The sequence below is a fragment of the Protobothrops mucrosquamatus genome, unplaced genomic scaffold (genome assembly GCF_001527695.2).
Source record: "Protobothrops mucrosquamatus isolate PMUCROS unplaced genomic scaffold, P.Mucros_1.0 scaffold_150, whole genome shotgun sequence".
NCBI classification, from domain to species: Eukaryota; Metazoa; Chordata; class Lepidosauria; order Squamata; family Viperidae; genus Protobothrops; species Protobothrops mucrosquamatus.
This window is the reverse complement of record NW_015386226.1, coordinates 148,622-170,829: the sequence shown is the minus strand read 5'-3', so window position 1 is coordinate 170,829 and position 22,208 is coordinate 148,622. Positions and strand designations below refer to the sequence as shown.

At 40.7% G+C, this 22,208-nt stretch overlaps 2 protein-coding genes across 2 annotated transcripts in view; both read right to left on the bottom strand.

The window, feature by feature from the left end:
* The window catches only part of HMGCS2 (3-hydroxy-3-methylglutaryl-CoA synthase 2), a 36,732-nt gene extending 34,991 nt beyond the window's left edge, over positions 1 to 1,741 (bottom strand). The window contains exon 1 of the mRNA XM_029284824.1: positions 1,632 to 1,741. Coding sequence (XP_029140657.1) covers positions 1,632 to 1,741 — 110 coding nt within the window. The remainder of the gene's footprint in view (positions 1 to 1,631) is intronic.
* Positions 1,742 to 5,095: 3,354 nt separating this feature from the next.
* Positions 5,096 to 22,208, bottom strand: part of LOC107290834 (mitotic-spindle organizing protein 2A) — a 38,040-nt gene continuing 20,927 nt past the window's right edge. Inside the window, exons 2-3 of the mRNA XM_015819761.1 lie at positions 20,104 to 20,222; positions 5,096 to 5,363 (exon numbers count right to left, since the gene is read on the bottom strand). Of these exons, the coding sequence (XP_015675247.1) occupies positions 5,221 to 5,363; positions 20,104 to 20,222 (262 nt within the window). The 3' untranslated portion in view covers positions 5,096 to 5,220. The remainder of the gene's footprint in view (positions 5,364 to 20,103; positions 20,223 to 22,208) is intronic.

The following is a 22,208-nucleotide window of genomic DNA, read 5'->3' as shown; positions in this document are numbered from 1 at the left end:
TGAACAAAGGGGCTTTATGGCCCTCACTTCCTTCAGGATACTTCAAAGGAACTGGATGTGGAATCACCAAAAGGACTAACAATAACAATAGGGGGTCATTAGCTTTCATGTGATCCTTCCTGAAGTTTCCTCTCGGTAGTGAGGAAAGGGGTGGGGATGAAATGCCTGAGACTGTCTCTGGGAGAAGGGGGTGATGGGGATGGCTAAAGGGGGGACCCCTTTAAAATCTTGAGTTGGAAAGCTTTCACCCCAAGTCCTGTTTAGAACGCCTGCAACTATCTTCTCTTAATAAAGATGCCTATTGGAAGAAATATTCCAAGAGTTCTGTCTTCTTAAGATGCAAAGTGGGGTAGGTCCTTACAATACTATTAAGTGTGGGCAGAATTTTGAATCCCAGTTTTGGATCTTGCATTGACATTTGTCTTTTGGGTTTAATATTTCATTGATGAAAAATATTATGTGAGATCATTGGAACTGTCTTCTTGAGATCTGAAAAATGGAGTATCAAAATGTTTGCTTAGTAGGAGTCTTCAACGCAATAGTGGATGGGACATTAGACTATAAAAGTAGCAAAACAGGAAAAAGTGGAAGAAAAAGATTACCTAAGACTTTTTTTTAACATGATAGAAGAAATTGGAGTACAAGATATTTGGAGGGAAATCAATCCAGGAAAATTACTGTTTTATTCAAACAGTCATAAATCCTGGTCCAGAATTGACATGATTTGGATGACATCTGAACTGAGGACAAGTATGCAGGAAATTGAGATAGAACCAGGTACATGGGCAGATCACAACCCCTTAAAAGTGACATGGAGAGGAATACCCAAAAAATCAAGATGGACTTTGAACCAATCTATATTAAAAGAAAGAGAATTTATAGAACTAGCAAAAAAAGAAATGGAGTTTTTCTTCAAAGAAAATAAAAAAGAAGATACAACATTGAGATCTGAAAAATGAAAAATGCAATGCAATGAAAATATTTATGTTAAGTAGGAAAAAAAAATAAAAGCATACATTTAATGAACTGGAATAGATACTATCCTTGCTGTGAAAACTGGTAAATAGATAACTACAGACCCCTGAGCTAACTGGGGCCCTTTGTGTGATCAATGTACACTTTGGAACAAACTGCTTCTGCTATACCAGTTAATTCAAGGGCTTGCTATTCAAAATCTACATAATTTGGAAAAAAGTTTTTCTCACATATGCATTCTCATGGATCAGAATCTCTGGGTTTCTTTAAATGATATAATCCACTGTTCTTATAAGGTTCATATATAAACATTCACAAATGATCTTTCACAAACAGAAGAAATTCTAAGACATAACCAAAGTTATATTGAGATTAAAGGCAAGATAGAAAATGAAAGTTGAAAATGCTTGTGCGTGCTTTTCATAGAGAAAAGAATTTTAAGAGGCATTTTACAGATTTATAGCTGGTGATCCTAATATTTTAAAACACCCCGACTTTTATTAATCTATTATTCTAATACTCATTATGATTAAGGCAGAATTTTCTTATCAAATTTTCTAGGTAGATCACCATTGGAAAAGTTTGTGTAAAAGTAAAACCCTAATTACAGAGCCTGAAGATGTCAACATTTTTAGTGCTATTTTTTCTTCACTTACCTGTTCTGCTTCACTACTGCTGAAAAAGTGAGAGGCCAAAGTGGTTTTTGCAATGTTCTTTTCATCTGAAAGCAGCACAGCTGCTTAGTATGTCTGAAAAGTCGGAACATTTTCCAGTTTGGTTAAACAGTCCAACTAAGCTTTGAACTGCCACCCCAGCTTTTTTAAAGGCACCCCAAGGGTACTACAGAGCTCTGGTAAGCCCCTCCCTGCTCTTATCATGACAGCCAATAGTATACTCAGTACAAGTAACAGTACACAAGTTGATCTAACTAGGCTTTGGCAATTTTTTGTAGCATCACTTTTCAGTCCCGAGGGTTCCTAAAGAGCTGGCCACCTTTAATCAAGGTGCTTTCCCATTTTGTCCTGACTAGAATCACTCTAAAAATTTCCATCCATGAATGGTGGGTTGTTTTGGACCCCTTCCTCTTCCATACGAGTTCTGACTAGTTGTAATGTGTTAAGTCTGTATTTTCCTGCTGCCCTGTAAAGCAAACAGGACCCAGAGGTAGGATTTAGTCTGGAAAATGGTTACTTCCTCATTCCCAAAAGTGGCTTGAACTGATAAACAAACAAAAAATTTCCCACGTTTACTATTTAGGAGTTAATATAGCTTTTGCTTTCATATATGCATACGTATACAAATTATAATACTCCTTTTATTTAATGTGCTTAGTATTTTATTTTTGAAAGAACATGCCATCCTTTAAAGTCAAATCTTCCTAAAACAGTTATAATACATCCAAATTAAATTAAACCCTCTTCTAATGCTAATAATCTTAATATTGTATTTTCGGTATGTTCTACTAGAAGGAGATTTGTGAATAACCACCTACTGTACTGCAGTAATAATAAATTATTATTTATGCCTACCTTGAAGGAGGCAAAAATAGCCATAACAACAATACTGCCATCAGCCTATGTATTTAGCAAATACATGTAGTCCTCAACTTATGACTACAATTGAGCCCAAAATTTATATTGCTAAGCAAGACAGTTGTTAAGTGAGTTGTGCCTCATTTTATGACCTTTTTGCCACAGTTGTTAAGCAAATCATTGCAGTTGTTACATGAATCATGTGCTGTTAAGGGAATTTGGCTTCCCACATTGACTTTGTTTGCTGGAAGCCGGTTGTGAAGATTATAAATGGTGATCACATGACTCCGGAACACTGCAACTGTCATAAATATATGCCAGTTGCCAAGTGCCTGAATTTTGATCATGTGACCATGGGGATATTCCAATGGACATAACTCTGAAAACTGGTCATAAGTCATCTTTTTCAGTGCTGTTGTAACTTTGAACGGTCACTAAATAAATGGTTATAAGTTGAGGACTGTCTATACTGTCATAATTAAATAAGCAAGTTGCACATTTCTCAATTCCTTGCCTTCCACTTTAGTTGATAATCATTTACGTTGATCAAATGACAAACAAAATTCTGGGCAGCAAAATAATATTTAAAGTGAAGTGAAATTTTGCCCTGTATGCATACAAATATCTAATATCAAATTATTTATGTTATTTCTATGAGCAAGCAATCATTGTCATTTAAATATCTTGTACCTCCAGGCAAAGAAAACACTGATTTAGTACAGCTGTCAGCTAGTGTAGAGAGGCATCCAAGGTCAAAAAATAGTTCATTTTATTACTTTGTTTAAGTGTATAATATACACTTACAAAATAGCAGTACAAGAGGGGACAATTGTGGTGAGGAACTGCCTCCCAGAATGTAATGTGCCAATGGATAGTACTTTAAATTCAGGTGAAAGGCTGCAGAGGAAATTTAGGGGAGAGGTCAGGGCAGCAGATAAAATATTGCTGAAGCTTCTGGGGAAACAAGATGGCTCAAGATATTAGAAATAGGGCTGCACATTACTGAAAAATACAGGGAAGCAGTTCTTTCTACAGATGATGGTGAGGAATGTAGGCAATAGTTCAAAATATGCCATAAACTGATTAGTTTCTTTACACTATCTCTTACAGACATTTTTCTGCAATCCTTTGGTTTTTTTTAAATTCCTTGCTCTGTTCTATCTAACCCTCATAATCATCTTAGTTCTCCAAATGCCTATTGTACTGTAGCCAAACTTAAACCTTCCCCAGTCACATCAAACATCAGAGGGAAGTTCTGAAGGAAAGTTTTCATATGGAATACAAAAATTATTTAAGAACTGCACACTTAGATCAAAAATGGAAAACTGTTAGTGAGCTATGTGAGGGACAGATATAATACTAGAGAAATTACACCAGTTATACAACTATGATAAACATGTATAGGACTCTCCTGCTGTTGTTCCTCAACAAATGCTGTTCAAATTCATGCAGCTGTATATTAAGGATAGAGTAAAGTCATTGCCAGTCTTATTTTGTTCTAAACCTGCAGTCACTACATTTCTTGAAGAATATTTTAACTACAAAATTATTTTCTCTCTAATTAGTGCTTCTAAAATGGTCCTTTAGCATGTTTAAGAGGCTAACTATGCTTAGAATTGCATTTGCATCTTTGCTCTGTATTTGTTAATAAATTTGTTCCAGGAATACAGTAGCAAACTGAAATAACCCCAATTCTTACTGAATTTATTCCCAAAAAGATTTGTATAGAATTTCAGGGTTTAGGGTTGGCTGCTTATTGAGTGAAAGATGGCATGTGTGTTTTAAAGCCAAGCTGAGTAGCAGTATCCACCCAGCTTTGGCTGATCTTGGAAAAACTATGCAGGGTCAGATCTGATTAGTATTTGCATGAAAAACCATCAGAAAATCCCAGAGGCATAGGCTTGACTGGAGAGAAAGAGAGAGATTTTCATTCATCCATCCATTCATTCATTCATTTATGGAAGAAGGCAATGCAAACCACTTCTGTACTACAGGTAGTCCTTGACTTACAACAGTTCATTTAATGACCATTCAAAGTCAGAGCAGCAATGGAAAAAGGGACTTATGATCGTTTTTCATACTTATGACTGTTGCAGCATCCCCATGGTCACATGATCAAAATTCGGATGCTTGGCAACTGGTTCATGTTATGACGGTTGCAGTTTTCTGGGGTTATGTGATCACCGTTTGTGACCTTCTGATGAACAAGTCAATGGGGAAGCCAGATTCATTTACCAACCATGTTGCTAACATCACAACTGCAGTGATTCACTTAACAACTATGGCAAGAAAGATCATAAAATGGGGCAAAATTCACTTAACAATTGTCTCACTTAGCAACAGAAATTTAATTGTGGTCATAACTCACATAAACCTGTACTGCCAAAAATGCTCTGTGAATAAGCTCATGGATTCCCTAGGAGACAAGTTAAGTGATTTTTTTAATCTTAATTTCAAAAAAGGAAATTCCCCCCCAAACAGAAAACAAGTAACAAAGCTAAATGTAATCATAAATAGTAATACGAGAAATACAGAAACAGTATATTATGTTCTGCCTGATGTTTAAACTGAACAATAAATTAATTTGGACAGGTTCATTATATTCTTTAATAGTTAGAACTTTACATAGCATTCTAGTCATTGGCTTTCCTGGAATGAGCAGTGTTTGACATTTTGTAACATCAGAATAACTTTTTAGCCATTTTCTAAGTATCTATGTATTTTTCACAGGACACCCAGTCTTCTGCAGCCTGCTGGCACTTGGCTGCCGTGGTACTCGTTGACCAGATCCTTCTCGGTTGCTATGATCTGACACAGGTTGGTTCCCAGCTGTTGTAGAAATGGTTCTGGCTCTCCCTGGAGGAAAAGAAAGGCTAAGTTTAGATATTTATTATGACCAACCTATCAACTATTAGGATTGCTGGAATATTTTAAACAATTTTGAAATGTATCTAGGGATATAAATCTAACAAGCTATAAGATCACAATATAAAAGACTAAAAATATACTAAACCAAACTCTTAACAGTAGCTAAATTATCCAAATCACTGCTTATCAGATCTGTTTTCCTGAGACTCACTGCTGAAAACAAGAACTAGCTAATAACATAATCAAACTTCTTGTTCTGTACCCTCACAACTGTTCTGTCCCTGCAACTGTTGAGCAACATGAAAATGAACACAACTTTTTTCAGCCTTTTCCAAATTCTATCCTTCTCTTATAAATCTGCAGAATCACAGAATAGGAAGAGACCACAGAAATCATTACTGTAGTCCAATCACCTGCTCAGTGCAGGTTCCACTAAAGCATCTCTGACAGATGATGATCCACTCTCTTTGAAGACTTCTAATGAATTTCTCCCCACTCACAAAATTTGCTTTTCGTTCTTGAAATAAAAATGAATTATGTATTTTAGCAGTGTAACATAACACGACTGCTCCACAACCAAACTATTTTGCTAAGAGCAGCATGTAGTACTAGAGGTTGTTTTTTTATATAGGGAAAATTACTTTGTAAAATAATACTACTACCCAAATTCCAAAATCCTCTAGTTGATGTAAAGAAGACTCTAACCTTAATCCATTTAAATAAGTTTATAATCAGAACATCTTTAGTCAAAGACTAAAAGGTACATTTTAATTATTAATGGGTACAAATTTTGGTTCCCTTTTGATAAATATGCCAATTTTTCCCTGTGGGTCCAACTTCAATAAATGTTTTTTCCATAAAAGTCACAAGACTAATATTTTGTTAAGCTCAAATGTTATTCTAGTAATGGTTTGGATTCTTCACAATGTTGCAATAGTTCATTGTTTAGATCCCTGATTTCTAATTTAAGAATTAACGGTAAAAGAAAAAAGATGGTGTTTCTTTCTGTCAATGATGTACATAGTCGTTGGCTTTTATAATATTTAATGAATCTGTACTCAAAGCACTCTAACAAAAATGATATTCTTAAATAGTATCACAGAGCTTGTTGGCATCCAAATATATTTGAATTATTCCATTAATGTTAAGCCACATTAATATTGTTCAATGCATCTTTGAAAGTATCTGTCCTTGATGTATTCCTTATGTAACTAAGATCATGTCAGCACTGGCCACCATAAATGGTTACCAGCACTAACACTAGGAAATGGAAGAATGTAGCAGAAAATAGCAGAGTTTTACAAGCCAATTCTGGCTTCTGGCTTTGAAAGCAAGGTCACGGACAGAAATAATATATTTTTTACACATGGAAGTTAGAGCTTTTGGGGTCACTTCTGTCATGTATGACAGGAAAATGTTTAATTTCACCAAGAATTTTAATAATCTTGGACATGCTCTTTGAACCTTTTTCGTTAAATTTTTTAAAATCCAGTCCCACAAATCTATATTTCACAGCAACGACTGATCCTTTCCAAGCAAGAATTAACATTTTGAAGAAATGTTTCTTTTCAGACTTCTTCCAGATATCTCACACTTATTATATGATCCATTAAATCAGAGAAATTACATTAATCATTTACTGGATCCAGGTGTCTTACCACCATTCTCCTCTGTACAGATACAAAATTGCCAGTTACCTTACCAAACATGAATGAAGTAAAAGCTGAAGGAAACCTTTCACTATCTTCAGATGCAAACAAAACTTTCCTCAGATACAATAATCTTAGGGCAAGTATTTAAATCAGTATTCTGCATGGAGTTTTGGAAAGGATAGTTCACACTGGTGTGATTCCTCAAAAAACATTTTCTGTCCCAGATATTTGTCATCTGTAGAAGTTGCTGCATTGTCTTCTGCTTGCAGAAGAAACTTAGAAGCTCCAGCAAATTGCTAACTGTAGTAGTTGGTGGAACAATGACAGAATGAGATAGGGTAGAGAATGTTTCTCAGAAAAGTATAAGCTAATATTTTGGGAATAAAAAGTGAATGCCACATATTTATATTTAAAATAGGGTATTCCACTAAATGTGTGTTGTAAAATGTGCCCCAATTGATTAAGAACATCCCATTCAGGTGTCACAAAGCATACAAGTCACAATTCTGAATGCCAGGGATAAACATAATATCTTGATGCAAATTTTTTTATGAAGGTTCAACATGTTGATGGAAGAAGAGACATAGAACAAATATCTCAGAAAAATAACTCTGCCACAAAAATACAATATCTTGCAAAATTCTTCAACCAAAAGTTTAATGTAGTATGTATTTAAACATTTTCAAATGACTGGAGGGATTTACAGTGCCAGATAGATAAAAATATTCTGTACTTAACCTAAATGATGCAATAGCAACAGTGTGATTCAAACGAGCAATGCTCAATCTGCATGCCATTTCCTACTTGGTGCTACAGATATGGGTGGTTGTAAAACTCCTTTCAGAAAACACAAGGACCTTTCACAAGGTTGCAGTGCTGCAAAGATGATATATTTGGAGGCATGTACTAGTGATGTATAAATGTTTAAAATTTAAAATGTTTTGAGCTAAAAGAACCCCATTTTGGAGCTGAAATTCTCAACACCTGTTCCCACCTTACCAAAAGCATTCTAAGGCGGTTCCAACCTTACCAGAAGTTTGGTACTATTCTAAATAATCTGTTTTAAACTCTAAAAAGTTGTTTCGAATTTGAAACAGTCTGCATATTAATAATATACTGCATACTTGATAAAAATATAATGGGTTCCCCAACCTTTTAATTGAACCATAATAATATTGAAAAGTCACTAGAATGAAATGAATATTATTTGCACAGTGTTCAGGATGTGTAACTTAAAATAATGAGTACATTTACTTGGAAGCTGAAATCAAGAGTTCTTAGTCCAAGTAAGAACTTTTCAAATCTGAAGGCAAGAGAATCACTTTCCTTTCTCAAGACTGCCCTAAAACCCAGTAGATAACAACCTGCAAAAGGAGAGAACAGGCAGCAAGAAAACTGGAAAGAGCCAGGGGGACCTTGAGAGAGAGGCGAACAAGCTGCAGCAGGACTGTAGACCGCAGCCTTAGGGACTCTTATTCGTGGAGGTCGAAGGACAGAGGAAAGTAAGAGTGGTGCAGGGATTTTACTGGCCTTGGCAGACACAATTGGGGGCTCTAATTCAAAGAGAGACACAGAAATAAATTAGAAACACCACAAAGCTACAGACACAAAAACAAACAAATGAATCTATATTTACATATTTTAAATGCTATTACACCAAGTAGTACTATTGCTTTTGGGGGTTTGTTGTTTTACATACATGCAGCTCCTAGAGTGAAAAACTGTAGATCCATATAAAATTCTAAACAACTTGAAGTATTTAGGAGAAAATGGGAGCTAGGTGCTCTATTGTTTATTTGTTTCATTTTCGAAATAATTTTGGAATGCCACAAATAAGACACTGTATAATATTAATTTTTGTAAAACATCTGCAATGTATGTATTTCAAAGTCATCCTTAATTGTATATTATACAATAAGAGCATTATCAGTAAAGTTCTATTCTACAGTATATGCAATGAGGCTAGAATTTAGCCTACAGCTCAGGGAAAGGAAATGCCCTGACTCTTGCTACAATCTTAGCACAGTCAATCTATTCCAAATCTAACAGAGCCCCAGAACACTTAGTGCACATTACAAGTACACTGAACCCTAAGTAGTACAGCAATTTAAATGTCTCTATACTTCATAAACTAATCATACTGCTTTGTTTTGATTAAATGCAGTAGTGTAAAATAACATCCCCCTGCATTTTTTAAAAAATAATTATAACATGAAGGTAGGGACAGCTTACTTAAAGCTGTCAAACTAGCTCTTTCTCTTCATAGATAAATTCACAGTAAATGTTGTATAGTATAAGAAATATAAATGAATTAATGAAATTCCAAAAAGCTTTGAAGCACATAATGGCTGAACAGAAGTGTTAGTTTTTTGTAGCAACAATAGTTGCAGCCAATTATTTTATTTTACTGGTTCTGAAGAGTTAGTATAAGAATCTTTTCTGGGAAAGATTCTTATACTAACTCTTGCACGCATAACTTGAAAACTGCTCTCTTATATATTTTGATATAACTAGTTGAATAAAAGAAAGCAACAGAAAGTGTCCTTGCAAATAAATGTCTCTATGAAGAATGGCAACCTAAAATATGGAAGTATATTTCAATATCAGAAATAATCTTACATTTGAGAATCAAGTCTGATACAGAATTTAATTCAGCTTAGAAATCATTCATAGATTACAGTTCTACATACAGATGTGAGGTTTCTCTTAGCAGGAAGCTTTACAATAATAGCTTTTGTTTGATTTGTTAAATAAGGATAGAATTTACAGTAGAATACAAAGAAACATTTGTTAATTTTTTATTCTGACATGATTCATATTATACTGCCTATTGTTTTTAATTATTGAATATTTGCTTGAATTTATTTACTGTATTTCAATCCTGCCACAATCCAAAAACTCTTGGTGGTTTTATGAAGCATTTCAATATTTTTTTGAAGTCTACAGCACTAAATAAATGTTCTTCATTTTTTTTACTCTATTTTACATTGCTTTTAATTTTTTCCCCTTATTTATCTTTTATACTTTTCTTCTTGATTCTGTTCTTCTGAAATACTTATCTACCTCTAATAAGCAAACAAATAGGTATTGCACTTGTTCAGTGTGGCCCAAGGTCACCCAACTGGCTTTATGTCTAAGGTGGGATTAGAACTCCATGGTTCCCTGGTTTACAGCCTGATGCCTGAACCATTACACCAAACTGTGTTTAATTGATATACTACATGATTAAAAACTCAGTTGAAGTTATAGGTGGCAGAACTAAATTTCCATCTGTAATACAATACGTTCTCTTAGAAATGTTTTATTCAAATGCAACCAGCTTAAAGTCAATGGCAGGTAACCCTAGAAAGTTTAAAGATTCCTCATGGTGGTTGGTTTCTAGTGTACGTGTATAGACTTTGGGTTCATGAAATATCTAATATAAAATTTTGAATGGAACACATTTGATTGTATCATAAATTATCTATGGTCAGGGATGAAGAGATGGATAAATTTTCAAATGACAATATTCTGAATGATGTGCATACACCAGAAAAGCAAGATATAAGTATTATATCATCAATCAATATAAAAATAATATTTAATTAATTATTATTAAATAGCAGATGAAATCCAAGGAGCATCAGAACACCTCTTTAAGCTAAATTTATGAGCAACAATAGCAATTGCAATTCAGATCTTATCAGCAAATATGGGAAATTTAAATATATTCTATTTCATTACCACAACAGTATCATAGTCGTTTTGCTGGAGAAAACTTTGGATATTTGATTTTTTTCAAAATATTTTTTTGTAAAGAGAAATTTCCTGACAATGAGATAAATCAATTAGTGGAATGGCTTGCTTCCAAAAGTTGTGGGTACTCCATCACTGGAGGCTTTCAAAAGAGGTTGGACAATCATTTGTCCAGAATAGTATAAGCTCTCCTGCTCAAGGAGAGGGTTGGACTAAAAGACCTCCAAGGTCCCAGCCAACCCTGTTATTCTATATTCTAACACACATAACTGATTTATAAAATTTGTTACTGTAAGATGTGACAATGTCCACTAACTTAACTATCTTTCAAGTTAAGTTAATTTCAAAAATCCATAGATTCATTAACAGTTGTTTCCAATTTCTGATAGCATTACAGTTTTTTCATGATTTTTCAAGACTGAATGAAATCTAATGCATTGCCCTCTTTGAATTACGATATCTCCAAGTAGCACTCAGCGAGTAGTGCTCAATGGAATTACATCTACATGAAGAGTATCATAAGGTTCTGTCTTAGGGCTGTACTCTTCAACATTTTCATAAATGATCGAGATGAGAAGATAGAAGGGAAACTCATCAAATTTTCAGACAACACCAAACTGGGGGGAATAACTAATATTTTAGATGATGGACTCAAGATTTAGAAGGATCTTGGCAGGATCTTGAACATTGGGCCCTATCCAACAAAATGCAATTCATTGGTGAAAAAAGTAAGGTCCTACACATAGGTAAGGAAAACCAAATGCACAGATATAGAATAGGTGGTATCTGGCTCAACAGTAGCAATTGTAAGAGAGATCTAGGTGTCCTAGTAGACCACACTTAAGTATGAGCGAGCAGTTTGCTGCAGCTGCCAAAAAAACTAATGCAGTCCTAGTTGCATCACCAGAGGGACAGAATTAAGATGATGTGAACTGTAGGAATGCTTTATATTGCATTGGTGAGACCATACTTGGAATGCTACATCCACTTCTGGTTAGCACAATACAAAAAAGATGTTGAGACTCTAGAAAGAGTACAGAGAAGAGCAACAAAGATGATAAGGGGTCTGGAGGATGAATCATACTGTATAATGAATGGTTGAGGAAACTAGATATGTCTAGTCTAATGAAGAGGATTAGGGATTATACGATAGCAGTCTTCCAGTACTTGAGGGGCTGCCACAGAGAAGGAGAAGCTCAACCTATTCTCCAAAGAACCTAAGGGCAGGACAAGAAATAATGGGTGGAAGATCACTAAAGTGAGATCCAACTCAGACCTAAACAGAAATTTCCCGACAGAGAACAATTAATCAGTGGTATGGCTTGCCTCCAGAAGTTGTGCTTGCTCCAGCACTGGAGGTTTTCAAGAAGAGACTGGACAGCTATTTATCCAGAATGGTACAGGATCTCTTGTTTCAACGGGGGGCTGGACTAGAAGAGTTCCAAGGTCCATTCCAACCCTATTATTCTATGTTCTGTATCACTGGCTAAGGATGATAAAAATCACAATCCAATACCTATGTAAACTATCGTACTGAACCCAGTAGAGCAGCCTATGTAGGTAGTGAATTGCAAAGAAGAATGATTTACAAGAAGAATGTAACTGAATACTGACTTCTGGTTTTGACTTCACGGCAATGCAGATGCAGGAAGACAGGGCTCCATCTTTCGCATTTGGTTTTGCCCTGCTGGGGGATCCTGGAAAGGGTTGAAAGTCGCCCCATAGAGGTGGCAAGCAAGGAGGGGACTCTCGTTGATCACGGGGGGTGGGGGGCGGGGGCGGCAGCCCTCTTGTTTGATCCAAGGAAGCCCTCCCAACCGGCGGGGGAAAGACTGGCTGCATTCGTGTAGCCAATCCAAAGCTGCTGACAATGGAAGTCAACAAGCACTACTAAGCAACTTTACAGCAACGTAGATGAAACTGAGTGAGACCTGATTCTTTCTTTATGATTTTAAGATCTCTTCCTGAAAATCTGCCCAAACCATTCCCCCCGATGAAAGAGGGAAAGGGAATTTCTGCCCCATTCCCTCAGAAAAGAAAAGCGGCGAATTAATTACTTGCGGAAAATGGCAAAACCTATAAGACTTATTTGGAATTAATATATACATACAGCTTGAAAATTTGGGGACTAAAAGTGTTTTTAAGACCTTTTTTTTAAAAAAAATGACTTGAAAAGTTTACAATATAAGTTTTGGATCTAAAAACTGGAAAGCGGCGTTGATGACATCTATTTATGCCTAAAAGAAACCTGGTTCGAAGCCCAGAACTAGATAAGACTTTGGCTGGCCTTGGGAAGCTTTTACTATTGAGAAATGCAGCTGAGAAAAAAGAAACAGGTCTGGGGCTGCTTATCTGTGTGGCAGAGATGATAACAAGTATTCTAAATTTGGCCTGTCTGGATTTTGAACATAAATACTGACTTTCAGAACTGTATTGTGGATTTATTTTCTTGTAGAAGAAACATATGGAACACTTTGGATGATAAATCTTGATTGTTAAACAACCTTCAATGGTTCTTTTTTCTCCCTAGACAGAAAGGATATATTTCTTACTGGACAGAAAAATTTGAATTTTACTTATATCTGCTTAGGGGAGATTCAGGAATGGACAGTTGGTTGGATAAATTTATAAAGGGTACTTACAAAAAAAATAAAATGGATATTTCATACTCAGCTTTAAATAGTAAAACACCATCTTTAACATCTGTTCTCAGTAGCCTTAACTTGCCATATCACCAAGAAAATACTGATGAAACACAGAAAGAAATTATCTCAATGTTGAAATTCATACAAAAAACAATTACTTTAGCTCATGAGCAGGTTAAAAATAACACAAAGGAGATAAAAGAACAATTTTCTAATTTAAATCTACAAACTTAGAAAACAACTACAGAGAGACTTCCAGTTTGCCATTGTGGCCACCGTGGATGCTGGAAGACTAGCTCTGTCTTCCGCGTTTGGTTTTGCACTGATGGAGGACCCTGGAAAGGGTTGAATGTCACTCTGTAGGGGCGACCAGCAAGGAGGGGATCCTCACTTGATCGCGGGAGGGCGGTAGCCTTTCTGCTCGATCCAAGGCAGCCCTCCAAACCGGCAGATGAAAGACCAGCCATAGAAATATGGTTTATCACTAGGTCTGCAGGCAGCCAAAGTCAAACCTATCACCAGGCACTCCAAAGCAGCGTGGATGAGACTGGGTGAGATCTGAACCTCTTTTTAATCCCAAGTATTTTTTTCTCCTGCAAGAGCTGCCCAAAGTATTTTCCCCCTGTGAGGAGAGAGGGAAGGGAACTTCTATCCCACCCTCTAAGAACAACAGCCACTGACTATCCAGGGGAGTTAAAACACTGAAAGAATAACTTTAATCTAACTGGATTTATATGCTTCTAAAATTTGGGGACCAAAAGATTTCTTAGCTTTACTGAAGACCTTGGTTTTTATTTACAAAAAAGAAATAAAATTGGAAAAAGCATTATAAAAATTTTGGACTTAAAAAACCTTAAATGGCATCGGTGACATCTTGTGGCCATGTTTGATATTACAACTTGTTATTGCCTAAAGGAGACTTGGCTGGAAGCCCAGACAACAGATAAGACTTTTTCAACCTTGACAATTATCAGCTGTGAGAAGCTCAGCTGTGTTTTATACCCAGCTATAAAATTATTTTCATTCTCTGACTTTAAAGCTCTTAATTTAACACACCACTAAGAGAATATGGATGAAGACCAGGAACAGATTCTTCTTATGTTAAAAGCAATACATGAACCTATTCTTTCAGCTTGTGATGAAATAAGACGCTACACAAAAGAACAAGATGTCAGTCTAGATCAGGGGTCAGCAACCTAAAACGGTGAAAGAGCCACTTGGACCCGTTTCCCTCACAAAAAAAAAACCTGGGAGCCGCAAAATGTGTGCATGCGCACGCATGCGCACACATGTAACGGGGCTTGATTCAGAATTGAGTGCACTGACAAAAAAGCGAGGTAAAAATATGGTAAATGAATGACACTTCCCTCCCCAACAATCACAGAGTGGTACTTCATCCCCTCTTGACAATCTTGACTAAGACGCGAGGGGCGGCACAAATGAGTTCGATGAAATCATTTTCACGGGTATTGCCAGCGCAGAACACGGATAAAGGGCCGCCCAGGGAAGACTTACTGCAGGATGAGGCCAAGAGGGGTTTCGCCGCTTCACTTTGGCAACAGCATGAGATGAAAGCTTCGCTGTGATTTGTGTTCCCCTGTAACCGTGGAGATAATGCCCCGCCTCTTCTCTCCCATGGAATCGCCCCCGCTCGCTTCACCCAATCAATGGTCCCTGCACAACCCCTCCCACAAAAGAGCCGGTTAACAGCCGAGCGCGAGGGATCCTCCCACCTGTAGAATGCTTAGGGGGCTTCGTTAACAGTTTTAAATGTAACCGACTTTTAGGGCTATTCTCAGCTTCTTAAGGAGCTGATCCTGGGCGGCAGTTATGTGTGGGTTAAATGGGCACAACTGACTTGAAGCCTCAGCATCGGCTTGTAATGTTGCCAACGACGGACTCCCTCATTTGCTCAGTGGCTTCAGTGAGGGTTGAGGGGCAACGTTATGCATACCACGCGGGGAAAGTCTCGCTGATTTCACGGAGTCTGATTTCTTGGTTTGAATATTTAAAACTCCTCAATGCCTGTGATTTGAATTCTGCCTCAACAGAGCCTGTCCTGGAGGACTTTTTAGGCCCCGGATATCCCCCACCCCCTCCCCCGTCAGCCCAGGAACCCTCCGGACCTTCGGTTTTCTCGGCTTGCCAACGAGGCTTGCAAACTCGGCTCCTGCCAGGGAAGCAGCACCTTTTGGGACGGGCTCTGAGCAATTGCATGCTTTGGGGAAGGAGCTTCCCTGGCAGGAGCCGAGTTTGCAAGCCTCGTTGGCAAGCCGGGAAAACCGAAGGTCCGGAGGGTTCCCTCCTGCTGCGGAGCTGCAGTGCCTGGCCCTGGGCTGACGGGGGAAGGGGTGGGGGGGGTATCCGGGGCCTAAAAAGTCCTCCAGGACAGGCTCGGGGCCAGCCCTCTTTCCCCGGCCGTAGGAGAAGGGGAGGCGCAGGCTCTCCACCCGGGTGGGCAGGCGAGCAAAACCCTGAAAGCAGGAGGGAATCCTCCGGACCTTCGGTTTTCCCAGCTTGCCAACGAGGCTTGCAAACTCGGCTCCTGCCAAGGAAGCTCCTTCCCCGAAGCATGCAATTGCTCAGAGCCAGTCCCAAAAGGTGCTGCTTCCCTGGCAGGAGCCGAGTTTGCAAGCCTCGTTGGCAAGCCGGGAAAACCGAAGGTCCGGAGGATTCCCTCCTGGTTTCGGGGTTTTTCTCGCCTGCCCGCCCGGGTGGAGAGCCTCCGCCTTCCCTTCTCCTGCGGGGCCGGCCCCGAACCTGTCCTGGAGGACTTTTTAGGCCCCGGATACCCCCCCAACCCCTTCCCCCCTCAGCCCAGGGCCAGGCACTGCAGCTCCGCAGCAGGAGGGAACCCTCCGGACCTTCGGTTTTCCCGGCTTGCCAACGAGGCTTGCAAACTCGGCTCCTGCCAGGGAAGCTCCTTCCCCGAAGCATGCAATTGCTCAGAGCTAGTCCCAAAAGGTGCTGCTTCCCTGGCAGGAGCCGAGTTTGCAAGTNGAGGATTCCCTCCTGCTTTCGGGGGTTTTCTCGCCTGCCCGCCCGGGTGGAGAGCCTGCGCCTTCCCTTCTCCGGCGGCTGGGGAAAGAGGGCCGGCCCCGAACCTGTCCTGGAGGACTTTTTAGGCCCCGGATACCCCCCACCCCCTTCCCCCCTCAGCCCAGGGCCAGGCATTGCAGCTCCGCAGCATGAGGGAACCCTCCGGACCTTCGGTTTTCCTGGCTTGCCAACGAGGCTTGCAAACTCAGCTCCTGCCAGGGAAGCAGCACCTTTTGGGAAGGGCTCTGAGCAATTGCATGCTTCGGGGAAGGAGCACGGAGGCCTGCAGGCAGGCAGGCAAGCAGACGCTGGGCAGCACGAACTAAGCGGCGAGCAAAACCCCGAAACCTTTTGCATTCGTTTGCAAAGAAGCAGTGAAAGCCGGTCCAGCTGGTCGTCGGGGTGCGGAACTGGGCTGCAGACGCCAGGCCTTGCTCACCGGCAACGCTGGAGCCTCCCACACCAACCAGTAGGTCTTCTGTGCTGCTCCACTGGGACCGCCGGCTTCTGGCTGCATGGCTGCCTCCCTCCGGAGCTGTCTTTGCCCCCCCCGGGCTATGCACTACCGGCGTCTTCTCTTTGCAAACGAACGCAAAAGGTTTCCGGTTTTCACTCGCCCGCACGCCCGGGTGGAGACCAGAGTTGGTGGCTCTAACGTCCTACTATCATTGGCTGCAATCCTATCCACCTGTTTTGTCCAACCGATTGCAAGACGCTGGGCAGCACAAACTAAGCGGCGGCAGGAGGGACGCAGGGCCTTGGCTTGTTGCTTATCAAGACCGTGCTCAGTTCGTGCTGCCCAACGTCTTGTTCTGCCGCCGCTCAGGCCCCTTTTTCGCCGCTGGAAACATGCTGCATTAGCTGGCACCGCAGGGGGTGGTCCCATGGCAACGCTGACAGTCCGGGCCGTGCGCCACCGGTGTCTCCGGTCCCGAGCCACAGGAAATATCCGGGCCCAAGTTGTCCGCTGCAAGGACACCCCGCCCACGGCAGCGCCGCCAAACCGCTTTCTATGCCGCTGGCGTCCCCGGGCTGGAGCCGTGAAAGCCGGTCCAGCTGGTCATCGGGGTGCGGAACCGGGCCGCGGAGGCCAAGCCTTGCTCACCAGCAACGCTGGAGCTTCCCACGCCGACTGGTAGGTCTTCCGTGCCGCTCCGCTCGGACCGCCGGCTTCTTGCTACAGGGCTGTCTCCCTCCGGAGCTGTCTTTCCCCCCCCCCCGTCTATGTCGAGCCCATTGCGAACAGCGTCCCACAAACAGCGTCCCACAAACCAAAGAAGTTGAACCAATCAATTCAAACTTCTTTCGTGAGAAGTTTGAATTGATTGGTTCAACTTTTTTAGTCCTATTTTTTGGGGGGGGGGCACTGCACGTGGCTGGGAGCCGCAGGAGACGGCTGAAAGAGCCGCATGCGGCTCTGGAGCCGTGGGTTGCCGACCCGTGGTCTAGATATACAAACCAAAATATTGACTACAACTAAAGAATCAACTACACAGAACATAACAGAAGAAGTGGAACAATTAAATACTATGACAAAGGATTTAACTGACCAACAAATACAGTCAATGGAAAATCCAGAAAAGGGATTGACAACACTGAAAATGGAATATGAACCAGAAGAAACTTGAGGAGCAAGAAGAAGAACAGACCAAAGGGAAGACAAACATATCAGGACAACTATGGGGATTTGGAATAATAGAGAGATGATTTGCTAGCCATTCCAAAAAAATGGTGACTGGATGGTCTCTTTTATTTCAAGTGATATATATAATAACAGAGGGAGATCTATTTGATGACTTAAAAGCACTGACATGGAGGGCGAGCTGGCAAAGGAAGAAAGCTAGAATAAGGCTGAAGAAAATTGGGTTTTGGTTTATTAGCGAGGATTTTATATTACCAATTAAAATAGAATATACTTAAATAGACAAGATGCGTACTTTGAATACCAGATTTTGTTATGAATTGAGATAAAGAAAACTTTGGTCATTTAAAACTTGGAAGTATAAATACTAAAAGTTAAATTTGAATATTGATGGGAAATTAAAAATTGGGAAAAACAAATAAATAAAATATTGATTGTTTATAAAGATTGAATGTAAAAGTAATTAAGATATATAATAAGCTAAAAATGATAGCAGTGTTCCAATATCTCAGGGGCTGCCACAAAAAAGAGAAAATCAAGCTATTTTCCAAGGTGCCTGAAGGCAGGACAAGAAGCAACGGATGGAAACTAATCAAGGAGAGAAGCAACCTAGAACTAAGGAGAAACTTCCTGACAGTTAGAACAATTAACCAGTGGAACGACCTGCCTCCAGAAGCGGTGAATGCTCCAACACTGGAAGTTTTTAAGAAGAGACTGGACAGCCATTTGTCTGAAATGTTATAGGGTTGGACTAGATGACCTCCAAGGTCCCTTCCAACTTTATTATTATTATTATTATTATTATTATTATTATTATTATTATATGATCAAAATTCAATTTTAATATTATATAGTTAATCTCATAGATGTGACATCAGAGATTTCACAGTATTAGGGGAAAAATCCTCTCAGAATAAATTCAACAGTGATTGACACTAAGCTAGAAACTATAGAAGTATTGTTACAAATGCTCTGAAGAAGCTTAGGTTAACAACCAAGGTAATCTTGATGTTAATTAACTATTCAAACGTGCTGTTTTCTACTAACACACATGATAGTTAGCAGCTACCATTCTAAAATGAACAGGCAATATTTTTCATTGCTAAACAGAACACAGAGCGAACTGCAGAGAAACAGTAGAAAGATTATGTTGTCCTGAGTCATACTCACAAAGAACCATCTATAATGCAACAGAAGTCTATGGTTGCATATTAATGAAATAGCTATTATTTAAATTAGAAAAGCTTACTCCAGAAAGCCTGATCAATTTTTAGAGTGAAAGCAATATAAACTATAATATTGCACTATTTCTGTTGTTATATTTAATTGAAAACATGCCAGGTCAATATATACAGAATATAGTAATATATACTTTGTACATACTGTAGCAGGAACAACCCCAGATTTGGCTCAGAAAATATTAGGTCTAAACTCTGGCACAGTTGAAGTAATCACAAAGATAATACTCAGATGGATAGTTCAATGATCTGATACAACATATGGCTGTGCTATATGCTTCTAATGATACGTTACTTGGAAAAATAAAACTATGTGGAGCTTATAAATGCAGTAAACTGAGACTGGCATTTAACTTTTTTTAAAAAGCATAAATTTTGATGTATTATTTTTCTAGAAATGAATGCAACTTATATTGTTGGTAGATACCAGAAGAGACTGAAGAATCAAATAAAACAAAAGCAACAACAATATTTTGTAAATTTTAATTCCAACCACACAAAGTGAACTGTTCGAAAAATACAGACATTAAAAGCCCAACACTTAGTAATGCTAGAATGTTGTCTCAGATCAAGAATATCAGGACATTAAAAAAAATAGCATAACTCTATTGTGTCTGCAGAATGTTTGTCAAATAGAAAACTATCAAACTATTATATAGGTAATCTTCCAAAGATCCAAAGTAATCATGTCACTGCTGCTCGTTTCCTGCCTTAGACCAAAACCTGACTCTGAAGTATCCTAATACATGCCTCTCAACAAACAGGAGCACCACTGACCTCGTACTGTATCAGGAGGAGCCTCAGTACTAACTAATCTCTGCCCAGCACACATAGAACGCAACATCTGGAAGACAGCCAAAGGTGCCACATTCATGCGTAGAAGATCCAGCAGAATCCTAAGGAGAGAAAATAAATGCTAAGAATGTAATATTTTCATTTATTATTTGCAAACAGGATTTCTTGATTACAGTACCTGAAATCAATTGTTTCTGGGTCGTTAAATAAAATTAACAAGTGTTTAAAAGAACTGATGGACTACAGTACTCCATGACTCAAATACATACATGTTTCGGAACCCCACCCCAAAAATATAGAAACAAGAGAATCCTTTCCAGTTCAAGTTTTATTTCATGTAATAATGTATTTGAGGATTTTTAGAGGTAACCAGCCTTTCCACTACCAATCTTTCTGAATCTAGTTTAAACTATATCTGAGATTGACTTATGCTGTTTTGATTATTTCCATCCTGTTGCTACATCAGAATACTATAAGTTTATAGTCTTGGATTCTTGTTCTTCTAAAGAAGCATTGATTATGCAGCAATTACTCTTTCTAGACCACGGGTCGGCAACAGGCGGCTCCAGAGCCGCATGCAGCTCTTTCAGCCGTCTCCTGCGGCTCCTAGCCACGTGCAGTGCACCCCCCAAAAATAGGACTAAAAAAGTTGAACCAATCAATTCAAACTTCTCATGAAAGAAGTTTGAATTGATTGGTTCAACTTCTTTGTTTTGTGGGACGCTGTTTGTGGGACGCAGTTCGCAATGGGCTCGACATAGACGGGGGGGGGGGAAAGACAGCTCCGGAGGGAGACAGCCCTGTAGCAAGAAGCCGGCGGTCCAAGTGGAGCGGCACGGAAGACCTACCAGTCGGCGTGGGAAGCTCCAGCGTTGCTGGTGAGCAAGGCTTGGCCTCCGCGGCCCGGTTCCGCACCCCGACGACCAGCTGGACCTGCTTTCACAGCTCCAGCCCGGGGACGCCAGCGGCATAGAAAGCGGTTTGGCAGCGCTGCCGTGGGCGGGGTGTCCTTGCAGCGGACAACGGGCCCGGATATTTTCTGCGGCTCGCGGCTCGGGACCGGAGACACTGGTGGCGCACGGCCCGGACTGTCAGTGTTGCCATGGGACCACCCCCTGCAGTGCCAGCTAATGCAGCATGTTTCCAGCGGCGAAAAAGGGGCCTGAGCGGCGGCAGAACAAGATGCTGGGCAGCACGAACTGAGCACGGTCTTGATAAGCAACAAGCCAAGGCCCCGCGTCCCTCCTGCCGCCACTTAGTTCGTGCTGCCCAGCGTCTTGCAATCGGTTGGACAAAACAGGTGGATAGGATTGCAGCCAATGATAGTAGGACGTTAGAGCCACCAACTCTGGTCTCCACCCGGGCGGGCGGGCGAGTGAAAACCGGAAACCTTTTGCGTTCGTTTGCAAAGAGAAGACGCCGGTAGTGCATGGCCCGGGGGGGGGGCAAAGACAGCTCCGGAGGGAGGCAGCCATGCAGCCAGAAGCCGGCGGTCCCAGTGGAGCGGCACAGAAGACCTACTGGTTGGTGTGGGAGGCTCCAGCGTTGCCGGTGAGCAAGGCCTGGCATCTGCAGCCCAGTTCCGCACCCCGACGACCAGCTGGACCGGCTTTCACTGCTTCTTTGCAAACGAATGCAAAAGGTTTCGGGGTTTTGCTCGCCGCTTAGTTCGTGCTGCCCAGCGTCTGCTTGCCTGCCTGCCTGCAGGCCTCCGTGCTCCTTCCCCGAAGCATGCAATTGCTCAGAGCCCTTCCCAAAAGGTGCTGCTTCCCTGGCAGGAGCTGAGTTTGCAAGCCTCGTTGGCAAGCCAGGAAAACCGAAGGTCCGGAGGGTTCCCTCATGCTGCGGAGCTGCAATGCCTGGCCCTGGGCTGAGGGGGGAAGGGGGTGGGGGTATCCGGGGCCTAAAAAGTCCTCCAGGACAGGTTCGGGGCCGGCCCTCTTTCCCCAGCCGCCGGAGAAGGGAAGGCGCAGGCTCTCCACCCGGGCGGGCAGGCGAGAAAACCCCCGAAAGCAGGAGGGAATCCTCTGGACCTTCGGTTTTCCCGGCTTGCCAACGAGACTTGCAAACTCGGCTCCTGCCAGGGA